The sequence below is a fragment of the Theropithecus gelada genome, chromosome 11 (genome assembly GCF_003255815.1).
Source record: "Theropithecus gelada isolate Dixy chromosome 11, Tgel_1.0, whole genome shotgun sequence".
NCBI lineage: Eukaryota > Metazoa > Chordata > Mammalia > Primates > Cercopithecidae > Theropithecus > Theropithecus gelada.
In genome coordinates this window covers 80,475,828-80,493,571 of record NC_037679.1, presented here as the reverse complement: position 1 = coordinate 80,493,571, position 17,744 = coordinate 80,475,828, and the positions used below count along the sequence as shown (strand labels likewise).

The 17,744-nt window shown below is 42.6% G+C and overlaps 1 protein-coding gene across 2 annotated transcripts in view; it reads left to right on the top strand.

Annotated features, from left to right (window-relative positions):
- ANAPC5 (anaphase promoting complex subunit 5) overlaps positions 1–16,031 on the top strand; it is a 48,530-nt gene extending 32,499 nt beyond the window's left edge. For both annotated transcript variants that reach the window (XM_025401312.1, XM_025401311.1), the window contains exons 12-17: positions 2,769–2,843; positions 3,415–3,536; positions 4,588–4,695; positions 4,772–4,919; positions 14,206–14,368; positions 15,700–16,031. In XM_025401312.1, coding sequence (XP_025257097.1) covers positions 2,769–2,843; positions 3,415–3,536; positions 4,588–4,695; positions 4,772–4,919; positions 14,206–14,368; positions 15,700–15,911 — 828 coding nt within the window. In that variant the 3' untranslated portion in view covers positions 15,912–16,031. The remainder of the gene's footprint in view (positions 1–2,768; positions 2,844–3,414; positions 3,537–4,587; positions 4,696–4,771; positions 4,920–14,205; positions 14,369–15,699) is intronic.
- The last annotated feature ends 1,713 nt before the right edge of the window (positions 16,032–17,744 follow it).

Below are 17,744 nucleotides of genomic sequence, written 5' to 3'. Positions count from 1 at the left end.
ATCTGCCCTCCTTGGCCTCCCAGAGTGCTGGGATTATAGGCGTGACCACTGCATCCAGCCTACTTCTAAGGTTTTATGCTAAGGAAATAATTAGACACGTATGCAAAGCTATGTGCACCAAGATGTTCATTGTAGCATTTTTTAAATGGAAAATATTAGAAATAACCAAAATATCAAAAACTAGGAGATTATTTTCATGTACCATAATTGATTTACCCGATAAAATACTATGATGATATAGATCTGTATTTATTGACATTGAAAGATTTATTCGGCCGGGCGCGGTGGCTCAAGCCTGTAATCCCAGCACTTTGGGAGGCCAAGACGGGCGGATCACGAGGTCAGGAGATCGAGACCATCCTGGCTAACACGGTGAAACCCCGTCTCTATTAAGAAATACAAAAAACTAGCCGGGCGAGGTGGCGGGCGCCTGTAGTCCCAGCTACTCGGGAGGCTGAGGCCGGAGAATGGCGTGAACCCGGGAGGCGGAGCTTGCAGTGAGCTGAGATCCGGCCACTGCAGTCCAGCCTGGGTGACAGAGCGAGACTCCGTCTCAAAAAAAAAAGAAAGATTTATTCATTCAACAAATATTCATTGGATGCCTACCATGTGGTAAACAGTGTTATAAGTAATTTATAAAAATATATGTAAGCCGGGCATGGTGGCTCATGCCTGTAATCCCAGCATTTTGTGAGGCTGAGGTCGGGAGATCACTTGAGGTCAGGAGTTCGAGACCAGACTGGCCAACATGATGAAACCCTGTCTCTACTAAAAATACAAAAATTAGCTGGGTGTGGTGGTATATGCCTGTAATACCAGCTACTGGGGAGGCTGAGGCAGGAGAATTGCTTGAACTTGGGAGATGGAGGTTGCAGTGAACTGAGACCGTACCACTGCACTCCAGCCTGGGTGAGACAGTGAGACTCCGTCTCAAAAACTATTTTTGGAATAATTATATATTTTCGGTTTATGTGTATAAAAGAAGCATGGGAGATATGCCACAACATTAATTGTGATTATCTTTTCTGAGATTAAAAGTAATTTGTCACCAGGTGTGGTGGCTCAAGCCTGTAATCCCAGCACTTTGGGAGGCCGAGGTGGGCAGATTACGAGGTCGGGAGTTTGAGATCAGCCTGACCAACATGGTGAAATCCTGTCTCTACTAAAAATACAAAAATTAGCTGGGCATGGTGGCGCATGCCTGTAGTCCCAGCTACTTGGGAGGCTGAGGCAGGAGAATCGCTTGAACCTGGGAGGCAGAGGTTGCAGTGAGCCGAGATCTCGCCATTGCACTCCAGCCTAGGCGACAGAGTGAGACTGTCTCAAAAAAAAACCAAAACAAACAATAAAAACAACAACAACAAAAACCCAAAAGTAATTTGTCAGCTGGGCACATTGGCTCATGCCTGTAATCCCAGCACTTGAGGAGGCTGAGGTGGGTGGATTGCTTGAGGCCGGGAGTTGGAGACCAGCCTGGCCAAACATGGCAAAACCCTGCCTCTATTAAAAGTGCAAAAATTAGCTGAGTATGATGGCACATGCCTGTATTTGTAGCTATTTGGGAGGTGGGGGCTAAGGCATCAGAATTGCTAGAACCCAGGAGGAGGAGGTTGCAGTGAGTCAAGCTCACGCCACTGCACTCCAGCCTGGATGACAGAGCAAGATTCTGTCTCAAAAAAAAAAAAAAAAAAAAAGTATTTTGTGTAGCCAGGTGTGGTGGCATGCACCTGTATTCCCTGCTACTCGGGAGGCTGAGATGAGGGGATTGATTGAACCTAGGAATTTGAGGCTGCAGTGAGCTGAGATCAAGCCATTGCACTCCGGACTGGGAAACAAAGCAAGAGCTGTCTAAAAAAAAAAAAAAAAAAAGAAAGAAAAGAAAAGAAAAAAGTAATTTGTCTGTTCTTGTTTACATGTATTTTGTAAGTGTTTTCCTAGAATGGATATGTCTTATGTGTGTAATTTAAAAAAAATTTTTTTTTTTTTGAGATGGAGTTTCGCTCTTGTTGCCTAGGCTAGAGTGCAATGGCACGATCTTGGTGCACTGCAACCTCTGCCTCCCGGGTTCAAGCAATTCTCCTGCCTCAGCCTCCCAAGTAGCTGGGACTACAGGCATGAGCCACCATGCCCAGATAATTTTGTATTATTAGTAGAGACGGGATTTCTCCATGTTGGTCAGGCTGGTCTTGAACTCCTGACCTCGGGGGATCCACCCGTCTTGGCCTCCCAAAGTGCTGGGATTACAGGTGTGAGCCACCATGCCTGGCCTTGAAATTTTTTAAAAAATAAAATGTATTAGTCTTTTAAAAATGGCCCTTAGAAATTTGAGTCTCTGGCCGGACGCGGTGGCTCACGCCTGTAATTCCAGCACTTTGAGAGGCCGAGGTGGGCGGATCACGAGGTCAGGAGATCGAGACCATCCTGGCTAGCACAGTGAAACCCCGTCTCTACTAAAAATACAAAAAAACCGGGCATGGTGACGGGCGCCTGTGGTCCCAGCCACTGGGGAGGCTGAGGCAAGAGAATGGCATGAACCCGGGAGACGGAGTTTGCAGTGAGCCAAGATGGTGCCACTGCACCCCAGCCTGGGCAGCAGAGCGAGACTCTCTCTCAAAAAAAAAAAAAAAAAGAAAGAAATTTGAGTCTCTGACCAGTATCTCTCAGGGTGCTGCATCAAGAACAGGTGAATGTGTCACCATCTTTGCATGGTACAGCAGGTGTGGCTTCAACACAGGTTATGCTGATCAAATTGTGTCTTTCTACTTTAGGGCTGTTTTGCTGCAGCTTCTGAAGTGTTAAAGCACTTGAAGGAACGATTTCCGCCTAATAGTCAGCACGCCCAGGTAATCTGCCTTTTGCATGGCATTAGATTTATTTCTGATAATAATAGCTTTTATTATAATATAAAGTGGGATATAATCTCCCCTCAGAAAAATAATATTGAGCTAAAAAGGAACTTGTCAAAGGATGTTTACAAGTATGATATTACTTATACAAAGTTTAAAAACACAGGCTAACACTCTATGTTGTTTAAAGACAAGTGTATATGTTGTAAAAGTATAAAAAACATGAATAAGAATGATAAATACCAAATTGAGTGCCTACTTTGAAAAAAGAGAAAGGGAAGTAGAATTTGCAAAGGACTTCATCGATATCTAATAGTATATGAAGCAGATAAAGCAAAATGTGAGTTGACAAAGTTGATGGTTGGCACACATCTATCTGCTATTTTATTCTCTGTGCTTTTTCACATACTTGAGATATTTTTTAAAAATTTTAAATACCCCCAAAAAAGAATGTGAGTGAATTATTGTAAGGGTATTTGCTAAGCAATCCAAAATATTTTTATATACTCATTGAGTAAGATGAACATTTGCCATTTTGTACTTAATTGTGTTTTTTTTTTCTTACTAGTTATGGATGCTATGTGATCAAAAAATACAGTTTGACAGAGCAATGAATGATGGCAAATATCATTTGGCTGATTCACTTGTTACAGGAATCACAGCTCTCAATAGCATAGAGGGTGTTTATAGGTAAGAAACCTTGAAAATCTAATCCCAGAATAAAATAATTGGTAAATGGTTTTGTTTTTGTTTTATATGTGCATTAACTTATTTTAGCTTAGAAAAAAACTTTTTTTCCTATTTACTACTGGGAATAAGAAAATACAGATAAGCAGCTGGGCGTGGTGGCTCACACCTGTAATTCCAGAACTTTGGGAGGCTGAGGTGGGCGCATCACTTGAGGTCAGGAGTTTGAGACCAGCCTGGCCAACATGGTAAAACCCTGTCTCTACTAAAAATACAAAAAATTAGCGAAGCGTGGTAGGCACCTGTAATCCCAGCTACTTGGGAGGCTGAGGGAGGAGAATTGCTTGAACCCACAAGGCGGAGGTTGCAGTGAACCAAGATCGCATCACTGCACTCCAGCCTGGGCAACAGAGTGAGACTCTGTCTCCATAAAAAAAAAAAAAGAGGCCGGGCGCGGTGGCTCAAGCCTGTAATCCCAGCACTTTGGGAGGCCGAGACGGGCGGATCACGAGGTCAGGAGATCGAGATCATCCTGGCTAACATGGTGAAACCCCGTCTCTACCAAAAAAATACAAAAAACTAGCCGGGCGAGGTGGCGGACGCCTGTAGTCCCAGCTACTTGGGAGGCTGAGGCAGGAGAATGGCGTGAACCCGGGAGGCGGAGCTTGCAGTGAGCTGAGATCCGGCCACTGCACTCCAGCCTGGGCGACAGAGCGAGACTCTGTCTCAAAAAAAAAAAAAAAAAAAAGAAAAAAGAAAATATAGACAAGTAAAATGAAGAAAATAAGTATCTCCCAGAGATAATCATTAACATGCTGTTATCTATAATTCCAGAAGTTTTCCTGCCTGCATATATGTATGTGTGTATACACAGCATGCTCACATACATGCTTACACACACATTCATACACGCATACACTTTATTCTTTCAACAAAAATTAAATCAGACACAGTTTTTCCCCTTGGGAGGTTTATAATCTAATTGAATAAATAGCGATTCTTACCCTCAAAGTGACTAGTTAAAACATTTGTGTTCATTTTGATTCTGTTTCAGGAAAGCGGTTGTATTACAAGCTCAGAACCAAATGTCAGAGGCACATAAGCTTTTACAAAAATTGTTGGTTCATTGTCAGAAACTGAAGAACACAGAAATGGTGATCAGGTAAGGGGTCTCTTGTGCATCTCACGGAGACATGGTGGTGGATCTTCTCATCCTGTGTTTTCCTCTTTACGGTCAGTGTCCTACTGTCCGTGGCAGAGCTGTACTGGCGATCTTCCTCCCCTACCATCGCGCTGCCCATGCTCCTGCAGGCCTTGGCCCTCTCCAAGGAGTACCGGTTACAATACTTGGCCTCTGAAACGGTGCTGAACTTGGCTTTTGCGCAGGTAAGCCGATCTCTGTTTTTATAGCACATATTTGTGCTCAGGAGCTGGTGAGTCTGTGACTACTTTTGAGTATTGAAAGGATAATAATGAGTTTTCATTTGTTCATATTGAAGTCTGGAAAGGTAGTCTTCATGTGCTAGCCCTCCAGAGAAGCCTGTGGAGGTGTGAACGTGGTGGCAAACTGACACCTTCCAGTGGCACTGGCTTTTCTGAGCTGTGTATTCAGTAAGGGGGACTTGCCTCTTTAGTGAGAACACCTGCCTCATATTAATGATTAGCTGACACAGAGTGATGCTTGATTTAGCAACAAGGGGGTGTGAATAAAGAAATGAGGAACACGGATGTTCATTGAAAACTTTTGGAAATCAAATTGTATTTTATGTTTGTTTTCTTTCTCCCTTAGTAAAGGCCACGAAGGAATTGACTCTTCATTTTCATCTATATTCCCTGGTACCTTATAGGCCCTACACATAGAAGGCTTTCAATAAATATTAATCAATGAATGAGTGAAGGTCAAACTCTTGCAAGAATTTATTAATTAAAGCGGAGGTCTCCAAACTGGCTGTACATTAGAATTATTGTGGAGATTTAAAAAATATCTTCATACCTGAGGACTTGCCTCAGACCTACGGCGTCAGAATCTCTAGGGGTGGAGCTAAGGAATCTGTTTCTTACCGCCTTCCTTAGTGATTCTTTTTTTGTTTTTTTCTTGAGATAAAATGTACATGGCCAGGCGTGGTGGCTCACGCCTGTAATCCCAGCACTGTGGGAGGCCGAGGCGGGCAGGTCACAAGGTCAGGAGTTCGAGACTGGCCTGGCCAGCATGGTGAAACCCCATCTCTACTAAAAATACAAAAATTAGCCAGGCATGGTGGCGCATGCCTGTAATCCCAGCCACTCAGGAGGCTGAGGCAGGAGAAGGCAGGAGAATCACTTGACCCTGGGAGGCGGAGGTTGCAATGAGCTGGGATCGTGCCACTGTACTCCAGCCTGGGCAACAGAGTGAGACTCCGTCTCCAAAAAAAAAAGTACATAATATGAGATTTACCATTTTAACCATTTTAAAGTGTACATTTCAGTGGTTTTGAGAATATTGACAACGTTGTGCAACCATAACTGCTGTCTAATTTCAGATTATTTTCATTACACAAAAAAGGAAACTGTACCCATGAAGCAGGCCTTCCCCAGTCCTCCCTTCCCCCGGCCTCTGGTGACCTCTAACTGCTTTCTGTCTCTGTGAGTTTGCCTCTGCTGAACAATTTGCATAATCAGGCTCATATAAATGTGGCTTTTTTTGATTGGCTTCTTTTACTTAGCTTGATGTGTTCAGGTTTTATCCGTGTAGTAATAGGTATCAGTGCTTCATTCTTTTTCATGGCTGAATAATATTTCACTGTATGGTTAGATCACATTTTGCTTATCCATTCATCAGCTGATGGACATTTGGGTCTTTTCCACTTTTTGGCTATTATAAATAGCGGCTCTTACCATTTCTGTACAAGTTTTTGTTTGAATACCTGTTTTCATTTGATGCCTATGAATGGAATTGCTGAGTCGTGATAATTTTGTGTTTAACTTCTTAAGGAAATGCCACAGTGGCTGTACCATTTTCTTTCAACCAGCAATGTGTAAGGGTTCCAATATCTCCACAATCTTGCCAACCCTTGTTATTTTCCATTTTTTTTTTTTTTTTTTTTTTTTTTTTGAGACGGAGTCTCGCTCTGCCGCCCAGGCTGGAGTGCAGTGGCCGGATCTCAGCTCACTGCAAGCTCCGCCTCCCGGGTTCACGCCATTCTCCTGCCTCAGCCTCCCGAGTAGCTGGGACTACAGGCGCCCGCCACCTCGCCCGGCTAGTTTTCTGTATTTTTTATTTTTTATTTTTTATTTTTTATTTTTATTTTTATTTTTTTTTTGAGACGGAGTCTCGCTCTGCCGCCCAAGCTGGAGTACAGTGGCCGGATCTCAGCTCACTGCAAGCTCCGCCTCCCAGGTTTACGCCATTCTCCTGCCTCAGCCTCCCGAGTAGCTGGGACTACAGGCGCCCGCCACCTCGCCCGGCTAGTTTTCTGTATTTTTTAGTAGAGACGGGGTTTCACCGTGTGGGCCAGGATGGTCTCGATCTCCTGACCTCGTGATCCGCCCGTCTCGGCCTCCCAAAGTGCTGGGATTACAGGCTTGAGCCACCGCGCCCGGCCTTATTTTCCATTTTTTATTATTATATCCTTCTTAGTGGGTATGAATTGGTGTCTCATTGTGGTTTTAATATGCATTTCTCTAATGACTAATGATGTTGAGTATCTTTTCATGTGCTTATTGACCATTTGCATAGGTTCTTTGGAGAAACATCTATTCAGATCCTTTGCCTGTTTTCTGAGCTGTCTTTTTGATGTTCACTTGTAAAAATTATTTATATATTGTGGATACTAGACCCTTATCAGATATATAATTTACAAATATTTTATCCTATTCTGTGTTTGGTCTTTTCACTTTCTTGATAGTGTCTTTTGATATACAAAAGTTTAAAGTTTTTATGAAGTGCAACTTATTTTTATTTTGTTGCTTGTGCTTTTGGTATCATATCCAATATACTGACAAATCTAATGTCATGAAGATTTTCTTCTATGTTTTCTTCTAACAGTATTATAGTTTTAATGCTTATGTTTAAATCTGAATAATTTTGAGTTTATATATACTATGAGATAGGGCTCCACTCTTACTCTGCTGCATGCAGATATAGGTTATTCTGGCACCATTTGTTGAAGACTTTTCTTTCCCCATTTAATGGTTTTGGCACCCCGGTTAGAAACCAATTGATCAAATAAAAAAAAATTGATTGTAAATATATAGATTTATTTCTGGACTCTGAATTCTATTCCCTTGATCTATATGTTATCCTTATGCCAGTACCACATTGTTTTGATTACTATAGCTTTGTACTAAGTTTTGAAATTAGGAGGTGGGAGTCTTCTTTGTTCTTTTTCAGGATTGTTTTGGCTATTCAGCATCCCTTGCAATTATATGTTGATTTTAGAATTAGCTTGTTCATTTCTGCAAAAACAGTAGTTGTAATTTTGATAGGGATTGTATTTGAATCTGTAGGTCAGTTTGGAGAATATTGCCATCTTAATACTATTGTCTTCCAACCCATGAACACAGGGTGTCTTTCCATTTACTTGGATCTTTAATTTACTTCAGCAATGTTTTGTAGCTTTCTGTGTATAAGTCTTTCACTTCCTTGGTTACATTTATTCCTAAGTATTTTATTCTTTCTGATGGTAATTTAAATGAAATGTTTTTAAAAATTTATTTTTGGATTGCTCATTGTTAGTGTATATTGATCTTATATCCTGTAACTTTGCCAAACTTATTACCAGTAACAGGTTTTAGAGATTTTTTATGGTTTTGTATGTATAAGATCATGTCATCTGCAAATAGAGATAGTTTTACCTCATCCATTCCCACTTAGATGCCTTTATTTCTTTTTCTTGCTTAAATGCTTTGAGTAAAACTTCCAATATATGTTGAATAAATGTGGCAAGAGTGTGTGTCTTGGCTGGACTCACTGTCTCACACCTATAATCCCAGCACTTTGAGAGGCCGAGGCAGATTACTTAAGGCCAGGAGTTCGAGACCAGCCTGGACAACATGGTGAAACCGCGTCTCTACTAAAAATAGAAAAATTAGCTGGGTGTGGTGGTGGTGCATGCCTGTAATCCCAGCTACTAGGTAGGCTGAGGACTGAGAATTGCTTGAACCCAGGAGGTGGAGGTTGCAGTGAACTGAGATCATGCCACTGCACTACAGATTGGGCAATAGCAAGACTCCGTCTCAAAAAAAAAAAAAAAAAAAAAAGTATGTTCTTATTTTGTTACTGTAGGGGGAAAGCTTTCAGTCTTTCATCATCAAATGTCATGCTAGCTGTGGGTTTTTTGTAGAGGTTGAGGAAGTTCCCTCTATTCCTAGTTTATTTAGTTTTTTTTTTTTCATGACGAGGTATTAGATTTTGTCAAGTGTTTTTTCTGCATTGATTGATTTGATCATATGGGGTTTATTTTGTGTGTGTGTGTTTGTTTTTGAGACAGGGTGTCTCTCTGTTGCCCAGGCTGGAGTGCAGTGGCGCAATCTTAGTTCACTGCAACTTCTGTCTCCCAGGTTCAAACAATTCTTGTGCCTTAGCCTCCCAAGTAGCTGGGATCACAGGTGTGCACCACCACGCCCTGCTAATTTTTGTATTTTAGTAGAGACAGAGTTTTGCCACGTTGGCCAGGCTGGTCTCGAACTCCTGGCCTCGTGATCCACCCGCCTCTGCCTCCCAAGGTGCTGGGATTGCAGGTGTGAGCCACAGTGCCCAGCCCGATTTTTTCTTTCACTTTATTTATATGTTATATTTGTGGATTGAATTACCTTGCATTCCTGGAATAAATTTCACATGATCAAAGTGTATGATCTTTTTAACATGCTGTTGGATTTGGTTTGCAAGTATTTTGTTGATAGTTTTTGCATCTGTATTCATAAGGGATGTTGATTGATCTGTAGTTTTCTTGTGATATCTTCCTTTGGCTTTAGTATTAGGGTAATAGTGGCCCCACAAAATGGGTAAGGAAGTATTCTCTCCTCTCCTTTTTTTGGGAAGAATTTGAGGATTGGTGTTAATTCTTTAAAAGTTTGGTAAAATTCACCAGTGAAGCAGTCTGGCCCTGGGCTTTTCTTTGTTGGAAGTTTTTTGGTTACTAATTCAGTCTCTTTAGTTGTTATAGGTCTATTCAGATTTCCTGTTTCTTCTTGAGTCCATTTTAGTAGTTTGGTCTTTCTAGAAATTTGTTCATTTTATGTAGTTTATCTAATTTCTTGCATAGAATTGTTCATGGTATTCGTGTATAATCCATTTGACTTTTGTAAGGTTGTTAGTAAAGTCCACACTGTTGTCCCTGACTTCAGTCATTTGAGTCGTCTCTCTTTTTTTTCTTGGTCAGTCTAACAGTTTGTCAATTTTGTTGATCTCTTCAAAGAACCAACTTTTAGTTTTATTGATTCTCTCTGTTGTTCTCTTAGTCTCCATTTTGTTTATCTCCACTTTAATCTTTATTTTTTCCTTGGTTCTGTTAGTTAGCTTTAAGTCTAGTTTGCTTTTCATTTTCCAGTTTCTTTCTTCCTTTTTTTTTTTTTTTTTTTTTTGAGATGGAATTTAGCTCTTGTCACCCAGGCTGGAGTGCAATGGTGCAATCTTGGATCACTACAACCTCTGCCTCCCAGATTCAAGCAATTCTCCTACCTCAGCCTCCCGAGTAGCTGGGATCACAGGCGCGTGACACTACGCCCGGGTCATTTTTGTAATTTTAATAGAGACGGGGTTTCTCCATGTTGGCCAAGCTGGCCTTGAACTAACCTTAGGTGATTCACCCGCCTTGGCTCCCAACATGCTGGGATTACAGGCGTGAACCACTGCGCCTGGCCTCTTTTTCTAGTTTCTTAAGGTGGAAGATTCACTTATTGATTTGAGATTTTCCTTCTTTTATAATATAGACCTTTACAGTTACACATTTTCTTGAGAACTATATTTCATAAGTTTTTACTTTATCCCACAAATTTCATAAATTGGAGTCTGTGATTTTTTTTTTTTTTTTTTTTTTTTTTTTGACTCAGAGGCTTGCTCTGTCACCCAGGCTGGAGTGCAGTGGCTCACTGCAACCTCTGCCTGCTGAGTTCAAGCGATTCTCCTGCCTCAGCCTCCCAGGTAGCTGGGATTACAGACACGTGCCACCATACTCAGGTAATTTTTTCTTTTTTTTGAGACGGAGTCTGTCTCTGTCGCCCAGGCTGGAGTGCAGTGGTGCCATGTCAGCTCACTGCATCCTCCGCCTCCTGGGTTCAAGTGATTCTTCTGCCTCAGCCTCCCTAGTAGCTGGAACTACAGGCATATGCTACCACACCTGGCTAGTTTTTTTTTTGTTTTTGTATTTTTAGTAGAGATGGGGTGTCATCGTATTAGCCAGGATGGTCTCAATTTCCTGACCTCGTGATCCGCCTGCCTTGGCCTCCCAAAGTGCTAGGATTACAGGTGTTGAGCCGCTGTGCCTGGCTACCTGGGTAATTTTTGTATTTTTAGTAGAGATGGGGTTTCATCATGTTGGCCAGGCTGATCTTGAACTTCTGCCCTCAGGTGATCCACCTGCCTCAGCTCCCAGGGTGCTGAGATTACAGGCGTGAGCCACCGCGCCCAGCCAGAGTCTGGTATCTTTATACATCTCATTGTACTTTCTAATTTCCCTTGTGATTTATTCTTTGACACATTGGTTATTTAAGGGTATATTAATTTCCACATATTTGTGAATTTTCTAATTTCCTTCTGTTACTGATTTTTGATTTCATGTGATCAGAGAAGATTCTTTGTATGATTTCATTCTTCTTAAATTTATTGAGTGTTATTTTGTGGCCCAACACAGTCTATCCTGGAAAATGTTCCATATGCACTTGAGAATAACTTGTATTCTGATGTATCATTGGGTGGCATACTTTATATATCTGTGTTAGGGCCAGTTCATTTGTAGTGTCATTCAGGTCTTCTCTTTCCTTGCTGATCTTCTAATTTTTCTATCGGTGATTAAAAGATGGGATATTGAGCTCCCCAACTATTATTTTGGTTTTTGTTTTGTTTTATTTTGTTTGAGACAGAGTCTCACTCTGTTGCCCAGGCTAGAATGCCGTGGCACAATCATGGCTCACTGCACCCTCAACTGGCGGAGCTCCAGTGACCCTCCTGCCTCACTCTCCTGAGCATCTGGGATTACAGGTGTGCCCTACCATAGCCAGCTAATTTTCTGTATTTTTGTAGAGATGGGTTTTTGCCATATTACCCAGGCTGGTCTCAAACTCCTGGTATCAAGAGATCCACATGCCTCAGCTTCCCGAAGTGCAGGGATTACAGACGTGAGATACTGTGCCTGGCCTATCATTGTTGAATTGTCTATTTCTCCCTTCAATTCTGTCAGTTTTTGTTTCATATGTTTTGGAGCACTGTTGTTTGTTTGTTTATAATTGTTGTATCTTGATGAATCGACTGTTTCATGAGTATATAATGTCCTCCTTTTTCCTTGTCTCTTGTAACAATTTTTTGTTTTTTGTTTTTTGAGACGGAGTCTCGCTGTGTCACCCAGGCTGGAGTGGTCGAGTGCAGTGGCGTGATCTCGGCTCACTGCAAGCTCCACCTCCCAGGTTCACGCCATTCTCCTGCCTCAGCCTCCCGAGTAGCTGGGACTACAGGCGCCCGCCACCATGCCCAGCTAATTTTTTGTATTTTTTAGTAGAGACGGGGCTTCACTGTGTTAGCCAGGATGGTCTCGATCTCCTGACCTCGTGATCTGCCTGCGTTGGCCTCTCAGAGTGCTGGGATTACAGGCAACAGTTTTTAACTTAAACTCTATTTTGTGTGATACTCATATAGGTAGTCCAGCTTTCTTTTGGTTATTGTTTGCATGGAATATTTTTCTATCCTTTTGCTTTCAGCTTATTTGTGTCTTTATTTTATTTTTTTAGAGACAGGGTCCCACTCAGTCGTCCAGGCTGGAGTGCAGTGCTGCAATCATAGCTCACTGTGACCTTGAGCTCCTGGACTGATGGGATCCTCCCACCTCAGTCTCCCAAGTAGCTAGGACCACAGGAAAGCACCATCATGCCTGACTAATTTTTAAAAATACTATTTGTGTCTTTTAATCTAAAGTGAGTCTCTTGTAGACAGCATATAGTGTATACTTAAAAAAATTTTTTCTGACAATTTCAGCCATTTTTTCAGTTACACAAAAAAACGAGTGTAACTCATTTACATCTAATGTCATTACTTCTAATTTGATTTTTTTTTTTTTTTTTTTTTTTGAGATAGAGTCTTACTCTGTCACCCAGGCTGGAGTACAGTGGTGCAATCTCTGCTCACCACATCCATTACCTCCTGGGTTCAAGTGATTCGCCTGTCTCAGCCACCCAAGTAGCTGGGATTACAGGTATGCGCCACTATGCCCGGCTAATTTTTGTAATTTTAATAAAGGCAGGGTTTCACCATGTTGGCCAGGTTGGTCTCGAACCCCTGACCTCAAGCGATCTACCCACCTGCACTGCCCAAAGTGCTGGGATTACAGACATGAGTCACTGCACCTGCCTTGTTTTCTATATGTCATATCTTTTTTGTCCCTCAGTTCCTCCATTACTGCCTTCTTGTGTGTTAAATAGATGTTTTCTAGTTTTATTTTATTTTGAGACAAGGTCTTGCTCTGTTGCCCAGGCTGGAGTGCGGTGGCACGATTGTGGCTCACTGCTACCTTGACCTCCTGGGCTCAAGTGATTCTCCTGCCTCAGCCTCCTGGGTAACTGAGACTACAGGCATGTGCAACCATGCCCAGCTAATGGTTTTAAGTTTGTTTTTTGAGACAGAGTCTTGCTATGTTGCCCAGGCTGGTCTTGAACTCTTGGCCTCAAGTGACCTTCCTGCCTAATGCTCCCCAAGTGTTGGGATTATAGGCATGAGCCACTGTGCCCAGCTGTAGTGTACCATTTTAATTCTCTGTTTTTTTTTTTTTTTTTTTTTTTTTTTTTTTTTTTTTTTTTTTTTTTTGAGGCGGAGTCTCGCTCTGTCACCCAGGCTGGAGTGCAGTGGCCGGATCTCAGCTCACTGCAAGCTCCGCCTCCCGGGTTCACGCCATTCTCCGGCCTCAGCCTCCCGAGTAGCTGGGACTACAGGCGCCCGCCACCTCGCCCGGCTAGTTTTTTTTTTTGTATTTCTTAATAGAGACGGGGTTTCACCGTGTTAGCCAGGATGGTCTCGATCTGCTGACCTCGTGATCCACCCGTCTCGGCCTCCCAAAGTGCTGGGATTACAGGCTTGAGCCACCGCGCCCGGCCTGTTTTGTTTTTTTTAAACATACTAACACCAACGGGAATCTCTTGTTTCTTTTGCTCTATTCTTTTGATCTATTTTCCGAATTGTTACTTTTCTCCCACCTAGTTCAACCCCTCAGAATCACCAAGCTAAAGGATATTAATGCTGGATCTTTTTGTAAAGACAGAAACCTTTCCATAGTGTGAATAACCACTCCCTGCTATATTTGTCATAGTCTGAAATCAGATTGTCACATATTGTGTTTTCTAGGAGTGTGGTGCCTGTTTTAATGTAGTATACATGTCAGGTAAAAGATAAGCCAGAGATAGCCATTCAGGAGAGAACTGCCAGAAACGAAGCCTTTCCTGGTGAAGGGCAGTGGGTTTGGGTATGTACAGTGCTGTAATGTTTCTTTTTCAGCTCATTCTTGGAATCCCAGAACAGGCCTTAAGTCTTCTCCACATGGCCATTGAGCCCATCTTGGCTGACGGGGCTATCCTGGACAAAGGTCGTGCCATGTTCTTAGTGGCCAAGTGCCAGGTGGCTTCAGCAGCTTCCTACGATCAGCCGAAGAAAGCAGAAGGTAGGAAGCTGTACAAAGACTGTTGGGCAATGCTATTCCAGAAAGCATTGAAAGTTTAGGACCCAGAAGAAGAAAAGACATTAAATTTGGAACAGCATTTAAGTTCTGAGTGTTCACAAATATATATTAAAATTTCATGCAGCATTTAAAGTGCTTTCACATGCATGATTGGCAGGAAGACTGAGGACAAGTGAATGGTTATTTTAACCCTATAGAGCCAAGTACTGGGTAGAAGTCAGGACTTAAAGACCATTTTTTGGTTTTTGGTTTTTGTTTTTTGAGACGGAGTCTTGCTCAGTCGCCCAGGCTGGAGTGCAGTGGTGCGATCTCAGCTCACTGCAAGCTCCACCTCCCGGGTTCACACCATTCTCCTGCCTCAGCCTCCTGAATAGCTGGGACTACAGGTGCCCGCCACCATGCCCGGCTAATTTTTTTTTGTATTTTTAGTAGAGACAGGGTTTCACCGTGTTAGCCAGGATGGTCTTAATCTCCTGACCTTGTGATCCACCTGCCTCGGCCTCCTAAAGTGCTGGGATTACAGGCGTGAGCCACCAGGCCTGGCCTTTTTTTTGAGACAAAGTCTCGCTCTGTCTCTCAGGCTGGAGTGCAGTGGCGTGATCTTGGCTCACTGCAACCTTCACCTTCCAGGTTCAAGCGATTCTCCTGCCTCAGCCTCCTAAGTATATACAGGCGCACGCCACCATGCCCGGCTAATTTTTGTATTTTTAATAGGGCTTTCACCATGTTGGTCAGTCTGATCTTGAACTCCTGACCTCGTGATCCGCCCACCTCAGCCTCCCAAAGTGCTGGGATTATAGGCATGAGCCACTGTTCCTGGCTTTTTTTGTTTTGTTTTGTTTTGTTTTTTTGAGGTGGAGTCTCACTTTGTCACCCAGGGTGGAGTACAGTGGCGTGATCTCAGCTCACCGTAACCTCTGCCTCCTGGTTCAAGTGATTCTCCTGCCTTAGCCTTCCAAGTAGATGAGATTACAGGTGTCCGCCACCACACCTGGCTAATTTTTGTATTTTTAGTAGAGACGAGGTTTCACCATGTTGGCCACGCTGCTGTCGAACTCCTGACCTCAGGTGATCCACCCGCCTCGGCCTCCCAAAGTGCTGGGATTATAGGCATGAGCCACCGCACCCAGTGTTAAAGACCTTTTTGAAAACCTCACCCTACCTAGTGGTTTGTTTTTTCTCTCTCAAAGAAAGGAGAATATAAAAGAATCTTCTGGTACTTGTTGAACAAATAAAACTAAATACCAAGTTTGGAAAACTGTATGTGAAGTGTTGAGTTAAATGTGTGTGTTATTTTCCCCACTTTCCATCAGCTCTGGAGGCCGCCATTGAGAACCTCAATGAAGCCAAGAACTATTTTGCAAAGGTTGACTGCAAAGAGCGAATCAGGGACGTCGTTTACTTCCAGGCCAGACTCTACCACACCCTGGGGAAGACTCAGGAGAGGAACCGGTGTGCGATGCTCTTCCGGCAGCTGCATCAGGAGCTGCCCTCTCACGGCGTACCCTTGATAAACCATCTCTAGAGAGGACATCCCTGCTGGGCTGCTGTGCAGAGTATAAGATTTTGGACTCGTTCGTGTCCCCTCTCTCCTTATAAATGATGTATTTGTGACCTATCTTGTCAATAAACTGCATTCTGATTAGTTTGTCTTACTTGGTTTCTTAGTAACTACGTATTTGTTTTATTCCCCTTTTCTTCCCTTTTGGTAGCAAAGGACACCAACTTCTTGTTAATAAATGGGTTAATAAATATAACAAGTTAGTGCAGGCATCTCAGATTATGTTCTCTCTGGGCAAAATTGCCAATATCTTGATTAGAAATTGTACGCACTCCATCATTATGTAAATTCATTTAGCACCTATTCTCAGACAAGAGCTCTTCTGGGAATTGGTAGATCTCTCCAGGGTGGTCAGTGCAGGTTTGTATGAGGCTTGGACTTTCTTCTGAGGCCTCTCTGCCTTGTTGGACTGAACCAGGGCTTGTGGTTCCTGTGGGTGCTTGTTGAGTACTTGTTGGCCCCTGACTGGAGATTAAGAAGGAAAAGATTTTTTCATAGTTTTTGGACCAATGACCAGAAGCATTTTTCAGTCCCTTTGTAGGTGCTGGCTTTCTTATATATTCTGCGTGGGCACTTTTTTTTTTTTTCCTATATTTAACTCTATAAATGAGGGATGATGATACATTAAGTCCAGGAATTCATCATGAGTAAGGTGATTATAAATTAAGGGGGCCAGCTGCCGTGGCTCACACCTGTAATCCCGGCACTTTGGGAGGCCGAGGTGGGCAGATCACGAGGTCAGGAGATGGAGACCAGCATGGCCAACGTGGTGAAACCCTGTCTCTACTAAAAAAAAAAAAAAAAAAAAATCAAAATTTTATTAGCTGGAAGTAGCAGTGCATGCCTGTAATCCCAGCTACTTGGGAGGCTAGAGCAGGAGAACTGCTTGAACCCAGGAGGTGGAGGTTGCAGTGGGCCGAGATTGCGCCACTGCACTCCAGCCTAGTGACAGAGCAAGACTCTGTCTCAAAAAAATAATAATAGTAAAAATAAAAATAAAATAAGAAAGGGTCCAAAGCTCAAAGGTGTGAGATGCTATCACCAAATATACAGTGTATTATAGTTTACATTTCTTAACCCTGCAAGTAAGTAGGAGCCAGTTACTGCTTTTTCTGTTCATGAATTTCTTATCCTTGAGTGTTCACAGAAAAATGCTATTGTTTCAAGTCCAAAGCAGCAGCTATATCCAAATAGTCTGTTTCTTTTTTTTTTTTTTAGACAGAGCCTTGCTCTGTTGCCCAGTTTGGAGTGCAGTGGCATGATCTTTGCTCACTGCAACATCCATCTGGGTTCAAGTGATTCTCCTGCCTCAACCTCCCGAGTAGCTGGGACTACAGGCATGCACCACCATACCTGGCTAATTTTTGTATTTTTAGTGGAGATGGGGTTTCACCATGTTGACCAGGTTGGTCTCAAACTCCTGACCTCAGCTGATTCACCTGCCTCGGCCTCCCAGAGTGTTGGAATTACAGGCATGAGCCACCATGCCCGCCCCAAATAGTCTTTATAAAGCAACAGGGAACCAACTAAATTTTGCAGCTCCTGTTATTGGCTCTTTCATTTCCCATCAGAAAGTTTTTCTGATGGGAAGTAATTTCTCTTCAGGGCTCTTTGAGGCACTGTAAAACAGTTGTATCCATTACAGTACATTTGCTGGCCAAAGACAGCTGCTCTGGAAACAAGAGACTTGGTGGAGAGAGAGAGACTAATTGGTATGTTGATTGAAAATCTTTCCTTAAATTCATTTGAAAGGTTATATATAGAGATGGTAAACATTGAGTAATATTAAAGGCTATG